The sequence below is a fragment of the Hippoglossus hippoglossus genome, chromosome 10 (assembly GCF_009819705.1).
Source record: "Hippoglossus hippoglossus isolate fHipHip1 chromosome 10, fHipHip1.pri, whole genome shotgun sequence".
Lineage (NCBI taxonomy): Eukaryota > Metazoa > Chordata > Actinopteri > Pleuronectiformes > Pleuronectidae > Hippoglossus > Hippoglossus hippoglossus.
The window spans coordinates 20,200,234-20,208,247 of NC_047160.1; the positions used below are offsets into that span (position 1 = coordinate 20,200,234).

An 8,014-nucleotide genomic window follows, 5' to 3' on the forward strand; every position below is an offset into this window, starting at 1 on the left:
AGACAGGGTGGATGCAATTGTCCCTTTCAAATCATTAAAATCTCATTCACCCCTGTGGAAAAGGCAGACTCATCATTATTTGTGTTTTTTAATATGCAATAGGAAAGAAATGTAATGAATTCTTTGCAAGTGGTGGCTGAGCTTAGCATTGTGTCTTTAATTTGAGTTTATATTCAGTTTTTAACATGTAGTTTAATTGCATGTTGAAGTAATCAATGACAAAGACATCACAACTTCCTAAACCACCTTTATTATTATCTTTTCTTTAGTGAATACATGTCAAATGGGGGACATCACATACTTATTCAACACACAACAGTATTTAACAGTTTCCTGTCTGCACAGTATCCACTCCAACACAGCAAATGAGCACAAACTAAAGCTACAACGTCCAATCAGGTGTTAAATATCAGAATCAGATTGATCATTTAGAAAAGCAATACATTTTTTTTTTTAAGTAAGAAAAACACATCATTCAAAAATCCCTTTTCTTTGTTCGATAAAAATGAAATAAGTGAAACATTGTCAATAAAGATCCAACTGTAACAACACAGCTGTTTAAAAAGAAAGAAAAGCAGACTTTAATTCGCTCTGTTTGATAAAATGTTACTGAAAACCCCATTTAGGCAGATTTATCCCATTTGACTTTATCCTGCACCTCGCAGGTTTGGCTAATTCCAATCAGAGGACAAGGCACCATGTGTGAGTCAGGTTCAATTAAACAATCACGTTTTTAATTGAACACATTGATTTGTGGGGAAAATAATTCTCTGAGAAAAACTGACTGATAAATGTCCTTTAAACCCATCCATTATGTCATCAATAATCTGCAGCTCAGGTGTTAGTGTGTAAGAGCATCTTTTATAGTGTCCAGCTCATGAAGATTAAGTGGATGTCCTGTTGACTTCATGGAGACTCTGTTGGAGATCTACAGCTGTTAGAGTGACAGGTGACGCACACTGACACACAGTCCTGGCACTGATGGATGAGACAAACCAGAATTGCACAATGCAGTTTGACGGGTGAAAACATTTCAACATTCTTCTATCTTTCTTTTTTTTCTTCTTCTCGTCATCATGGAAAACAAACTCAGGCGTTGTGTGTGACGGAAGTAATGATCAAAGGGTCGGAGTTTCTGCCGCCATCGTTAAGACCGGGGCTGAAGACTGGAAAGAGCTTCTCGGTGAAGTTGCATCCAGTGAAGGAGAAGATGTTCGCCCTGGTATCCACATTGTAGAAGGAGACTTCACCCTCCTTATAGTCGACAAACACTCCGACCTTTTGAGGCATCTCGCTCAGATGGAGGTTGACGGCAGGGTTTACATTGGCTGTAAACTCAGTTCCCTTTCTCAGAGAAATGGTCCAGTAACCGTTCTCAGGGCTAGGTTGTATTTCGCCCTTTCTTTTGATGGAATGGTTCACAACTCCTAGACTCCATTTGGTTTTGTCCTTAACTTGGACCTCGTAGTAAAATTTTCCTGAGCAGAATCCTTCTTTTCCCAGGACAGCAAAGAGTTGGTCAAACCTCTCCGGGACTTTTGTATGTTTCATTATTCTGTCTCCGTCTGCGACTCTCTTCCTGTCTGCAGAAAGTCTGAGTTGGGGGTTTGCTGTGTCAGGATCCAGAGTTACATCTACAGCATGCTGCTGCTTTTCTATCAAGTCAGGATCACACAGCATACTCATGTCTCTCATGAGTGTTGCCCTCAGCCTGGCTCCCTGCGCTGGAGATGGGTGACATTTAAGAGTCACACCGGCCCAGTCCTTCACCTTGGGCTGAGTGATGCTAAGAGAACGGAAGTTTCTAATGAACATGAAGGGGTCTTTGACAGTCGGTGCATCGAGCTGAGTAGTTTCCTGCTTTATTTGCACAATTTCAAGATCCAGTTCTTGAATTAATCCTTTTGCCTCAGTTTCAATTTTTTCCTGCTTTGCCTCGATAACCTCAGTAAACTCGACGAGGCTCCTCTTAATGTAGTCCACCGCATCATTCACCGCGCTCACGGTGCTGGACAGTGCCATCACTGCGTTAGTTCTGCTAGCCTCCAATGAGTTTTCAATCTCTTCAATTTTCTGCTGACGTTTCTCGATCATCTGATCCCTCTGACTCTTCTTCAATCCAAGGTGGGTTTTTAGCAATTGAGCTGCCTCCTCTATGGTCACTGTCCTATGGGTTTTATGGTTACTGCTGTTACAGACCCGACAGATAAAACTTTTATCTTCCATGCAAAACATCTCCAGAGGCTTGCCATGCTTGTCACACAGCCTGCTTTCCGGGTCCTCCACTGGGTTGATCAGCGTGTGCTTCTTCAAGGTGGCAATTCTCTGATGAGGCTCCAGATGCGTTTTACAGTAAGACATGACACAATCCAAGCAGGACCTCAGGGCCGGGAGCTTTGCCCCTGCACACATACTACACAGAACTTCTCCTGCTTCATTTTCTTCAACGGTAGCAGAGGATTTTTCTTGGGTTGTTTTTTTTAACTTTTCAATCAGCTCAGCGATGGTTGTGTTCACCCGAAACATCGGCCTGCTGTAAAATGCCTCCTTACACAGTGGACATTGGCATTTAGGATCGCTAGAGTCCCAGAACTTTGTGATACAGTCAAAACAGAAGTTGTGCCCGCAGGGGATTGACACAGGCTTAGTGAAGACACTCAGACAAATCGAACAAAGAAAATCATCGTCAGCTATTAGACTTCCGGCTGAAGCCATGTCTAGAAAATATAAGGAGAAATGAAATTACAAAGTTAGAGGAACATATTTTAACTAGTTTACATTAAAGACAGGAGTGCAAATGTATCAAAATAAAACTTTACCTGGTGTGTGAAGGCTTTGCTTAACTGCTGGGACGTGTAAACTCGAGTAAAACCATGCAGTTCCTCTCCTTTGCCTTTGGTTTCTGTTTCAGCAGTGAACTGGAAGAACCAGTTCCCTGTCAATTTCCATATCTAAATGGAACAAGTTAACCCATTACTGACTCCGTTCACCAGTCACCCACATCACAAACGTATTTTTCCTTCTCAAATCCACCACAGCGCTGTCAGAAGTCGTCCACAGTCTTGAATTCATCTTGTATGCAGCTATATGAGCAGCTATGTGCCGTCTTCATGTTATTCATCTTACTTGTTTATATATTCACAGTGTAGGAGCTTGAGAAATCCTTTTCATGTCCAGTATCGTAGGCACACATGGCATGAAAGTTCTGAGACAGCACAACATGTTAAATTTGAAATGAGCCTGTGCACACATGTGTGTGAGCATTAGCATTACATGAGAGTGCTTATAGGGACGATATCTGCATAATAAAGTGTAAATAGACCTGAAGAAACAAGGCTTTGAATACAGTAGCTTCCGTGCGTCCTTGGAGGCCAATGTCACAGCTGAAAGAAGTGTCTGCATGTAGGTTTCAGTCCATTCATGTGTGATTTAATTTACGCAACATGAAGACACCTCAGTTGTAAGTGTTAATTTGATATTACAAAGAATCATGAAATCCTCCATATTTAATCTAAATTTTTGACTCGTTCAGCAGCCAATCACAATTGTGGCCTTCCTCTTTTCTTGTGCCGCACTTTCACCCTCTGTCCAGTTCATCCCAGAACAACTCCCCAGAGTTCTGGACACTTTGCTGAGTCATTTTCTCAGTCCAACTAGTCATCATTTGTTACTTCTGATAGTCGAGCATTGTCCTAATGCATCAGTGTATTAACACAATTTGTTCCAACATGTCCTTTGTACAGACATTTTGTTTATACGTCGTCAACAAAACTTTGGTTGCCTTTTAGAAATGTTTGCATGAATATGTGATACCAGAACCATAAATATGTTTTTATGATTTTTTTCATCAAGATCCATTAACTATTTCTTTGGAGATTGGTGGAAAAAGTGTCTGCCCCTTTGTCCAGATCCATGGAACGGTTCTTTCTTGGCCCATGTTCCATCCTTCCCCCAAGTTTTGTGGAAATCCATTCAGCAGTAATCCTGCTTGAAAAACAAACGAACTAAAGTAACCAACAAACAAACAGACGGGGGTGAAAACACAACTTCCTTGTTGGGGGTATAAATGTTGTATTTTTGTGACAGGCAGTGTAGGTGTGAGCTGATGCCCAATGGTTGATAAATACTATGTAGCCTATTTAACCTTTCAACAACACAAATCAATTAGCACCCATGATGCAGTAGGTTTGCCAGTTACAGGGGATATATGTGTATGTCGCCGTGTACGATGTACGCACCTTGTACACATGTATTTCAGAGCTCCATTATTCAACATGCATTTATAATGTTAATGTGAAAAGCCAGCACAACCTCAGCGGCCGCTAATGATTTGATTAACCATATCTAGACATAATGTCAAGGGATTGAGACTTTGAAAATCCAGTCATGAGACACTTGGATATATTTTTTAACAGCATTTTGAATTATGTAAATATACTATTTATCTGCTGGGGGGGGAAAAAATCTCCACAATGTGAATATGAATATGACACACCACCTCTGATCAGATCTCTGTTGAGCCACGTCTTCCTCGAGCCTCACCTCAACGCCGCGGCTACCATAAAACATTCAAACGACATTTGGATCAGACGGGGTTTCCTTTTGATCGCCGTCTGTGCGGAGCTCCAGGATCGGAGCCTTTCTTCTCCTCCGCAGGAACCACTGATAGGTTCACGGAAAGATGAGAGGGAGTCGAGGCTTTTTCCCCTGTTTTTTTTCTACCTATACTCACCCTTTCCATCTCTTAACCACCACTGCTCTCTTTCTCCCCCTTCACCCCTGCTCCTCGACCCACTGGACTCTCACTTGTAGCTGCTCCTCTCTTCTCTCACCTTCAGTACATGAATAAGAGATTAGAGCAGCTCAAAGTGCTAGAGGACACAGACCTCCCTCTGCTAGAATGGAATTCCTCCTGCCAGGTGTCTGCTCAGGTTTTAGCTGAGTGTGAGTCTGCAGTACAGCCTGGACTCAGCTGCACGTTCTGCAGCCCACGAGAAAAGCAGTAGCACCCTCTGAATGATGGACTGCAGGTTGAACTCAGTTATTAGAGATCACCATTAACGAAGCCACAGGATATTCATATATTTTTTTAAATGCTTGAGATTCCCACTGAGGCTCTAATCATTTGGAAAAAGGGAGATTTTGAAGTAAAGTGTGTTTTTAATCCGAAACCCATGACATTGAAACAGTAATGGACCTCATCAGTTGTTTGTAGAGCAAAAACCAATGGAGGACAAAAACACATGCACACTTTTAGTCCAGTGCATGAAATTCCATCTGAAGAAAATGAAGTGGTATCTGGGTTCTGCGAGTAACATGTAAACTTATAACTTTTGGTTTGTCCCAACAAACGAGAACATATCCTGGTAAACACCAATCTCTGAGCCCATTGGCTGTTGTCTGACATCGAATTAGCATCTGAGGTCAACAGTCGATATTTTGGGGCCAAGACTCCTGCTTCTGTTCACGTGCACTGGTGTGACAAGTCCACAGTAGTCAAAAGTTTCTCTACACAAAACACAAACAGGTATAGTTTTGTTGGTCTTTTAGGTCCAGACGACATTTTGGCGTATCTCTGTTAACGCTATCAGCATATGAATACAGACACATTTTAAAAAGCCGATATTCGATACATATGTTTTCCTGCAGGCAATTAAAAGCCTGCTCAATGTGATTGGTCGAACTAGAAACAGAAAACAGTTTCACATAATAATGGAGATTATGTTTGAACAAAGGCATAACAAATTGTTATTTTCCATTTCCCAAAAATGAGCTATGTGTGTTTCATTAAAATTAACTTGGATTATGTTTGTGTTAGTTCTTCTATGGTGCAGTGGTTAGCACTGTCACTTCACAACAAGGTTTGAATCCCATGTCTGCGTGTGAGTGGTTGTTTCTCTCTGCAATACGCTGGTGACCTGTAATGTTTCCCCCCCCCTCTTGCCAATGTCAGCTGGGATTGGCTAAATAGATGAATGGATGAATGGAAGGATGGATTACTTCTTATTTTCTTTCAAAACTGAAAAGTGACAGACCTACTCCGCACCAATGATGTCAAAAAGCTAATCATAAATCCACTCTATAAAATACTAGTCGTAATCTCACAGAAGTTATTCGGGAAAGCAGATATATCACCTGTCAGAGTTTGTCTGTGGGCGCTTTGTGTGGCAGCCTCGCTCTACAGTGAGCAAAGGGGAAACTTGTGCACCTCCATCACTCCGGTTTGTTCACTGCTTGGTCGGGGCGGAGGGGTTGTGTTGTTTCCAGCCCCAGACACAACAGCTCTGGAGGGAAGATAAATAATTAGTCATGAGATGAGTTTCTCCCTTCATCCATCAGCCCGGGGAACATGGCTGCCATACACAGCCGAACTGAAGCCAAATGAGAGTCCTCTCCCTCCAGTGTTTCAGTTCCCCAGACGCTCCGCTACAGATTCTCCTTGATGGGATGATTTTGAAACGCTCGAAAGCTCACAAGGACAACTCCCTCTTAATCAGGCTGTTCACAGATTAACAGTTTTTCTCACGGCTCTTCTTAAAAGAAGTGCTTTTAGCGTCGGAAAGCGAGAGCGTGGAGACACTTCTTTACCTTTTCATCAACATTTCCTGGAAAAGTGAAACGCTGAGCGCGAGATTCAACTCGATTTAAAGTACGTCTTGTAGCATTACTGTCGAGTTACATCTTTCATCTTCACATCCTCTTCTCCAGGAACTCAGCAGAGAGCAGGACGATTTTTAGGCTTTTTAACGTCATATGAGGAGAAATGGATTCTATAAATATGGGACACAAGCTGTCGAGAAGTTACTTGAACCTCATAAAGTGACGCATTGAAACCAGAATAGAAAATACACCTGATCTACACCACAGAAACAGACTGCAGTGGAAAGTGTCAGAAGACTTCCTGAGTCTTTTGTGAATTGGATCTGTGTTACTCTCTCTGCACTGAAGTCAAACTGGACATTTCCTTGAATCCCCGAGCGGAGCCTGGAGAAGGATCAGAAAGCTGATTTCCGAGTGCAAAGGCTGTTTATGTGTTTTATCTACACTTTTATTCATTACGCTCGCGGAGACTTGGATTTACACTGGTATCTAAAATGGCCTCCAAACACGAGAGGTTCCTCTGATAGGCTTCTGCAACCATTGAATTATTCATTTTTGCTATAGACTCGGTGTCAGTGACTGGAACATTTGACAGGGACTGAATGATTGAAGACTCAATGAGGCAAAACAATATTTGTGATGTCACAGAGGTCATAAGCTCCTGTGAGTCTGCTGTTTGTGAAGCCCGATGAATGATGATAACAAATAACTGCTATTTCTCACTTTAACGTATCAATACTGTGACGAATACTGTGACGAATACTGTGATGAATACTGTGACGAATACTGTGACGAATACTGCTGTGCAGGTAGAACCGTCTACATTTCAGCAGTGAAATCTCCAACTCCATGCAGAAGTGTCTGTCAGTAACTGAGTGTCAGTTCAGGTCTGTTAACATTGGCACGGAAATGAAATGGAAGCCGCTCCACAGCCATTCCCCAGCCGGTGTGGCCCCCGCGTAAGACCGCTAGGAACAGAGTGTCGGGCCGCTGCGTCTGCACGCTCCGCCATCATCAAATCTATCCATTTAAGTTGAATCGTAGGACATTAGTATAAACACTAACTCCATTTCTTCAACTGTACAGGAAGCTATAGATCGAAGAACCAACACACAAAAGGGTTTTCACACTTTGATATTTTCATTACTTATTTGTGGTCTTTTCAGCACCAGCCGTTTACTGTATTACATTTAAGTTATATATTATTTTCCTTGTTGTTCCCATGTTTAATTCAACGGCTCCTTGAGAGGCTCCAGAGATTCACAGGAATCAATTCAACACAATGTATTTAATGCGGCGTCATTGTTTTTAATGAGTTCTTTGATACCAGCGTCACTGTTCACGGTCTGCAGCCATTAAACAGCTTTATCCATTAATGCTGAACCAAACATCTCCAACTGTTCATGCTGGTTTA

At 42.1% G+C, this 8,014-nt stretch overlaps 1 protein-coding gene across 1 annotated transcript; it reads right to left on the minus strand.

Annotated features, from left to right (window-relative positions):
• Positions 1-1,072: 1,072 nt before the first annotated feature.
• On the minus strand, positions 1,073-3,081 carry LOC117769470 (E3 ubiquitin-protein ligase TRIM21-like). Its single transcript, XM_034598369.1, has 2 exons — positions 2,820-3,081; positions 1,073-2,717 (listed from the first exon to the last, which is right to left on the minus strand). The coding sequence occupies exon 2, from the start codon at positions 2,713-2,715 to the stop codon at positions 1,090-1,092; it is 1,626 nt and encodes a 541-aa protein (XP_034454260.1). The 5' UTR covers positions 2,716-2,717; positions 2,820-3,081; the 3' UTR covers positions 1,073-1,089.
• Between the last annotated feature and the right edge of the window lie 4,933 nt (positions 3,082-8,014).

Coding starts and splice junctions, on each gene's coding strand:
- LOC117769470 (XM_034598369.1), bottom strand. CDS start 2,715: ATGGCTTCAGCCGGAAGTCTAATAGCTGACGATGATTTTCTTTGTTCG.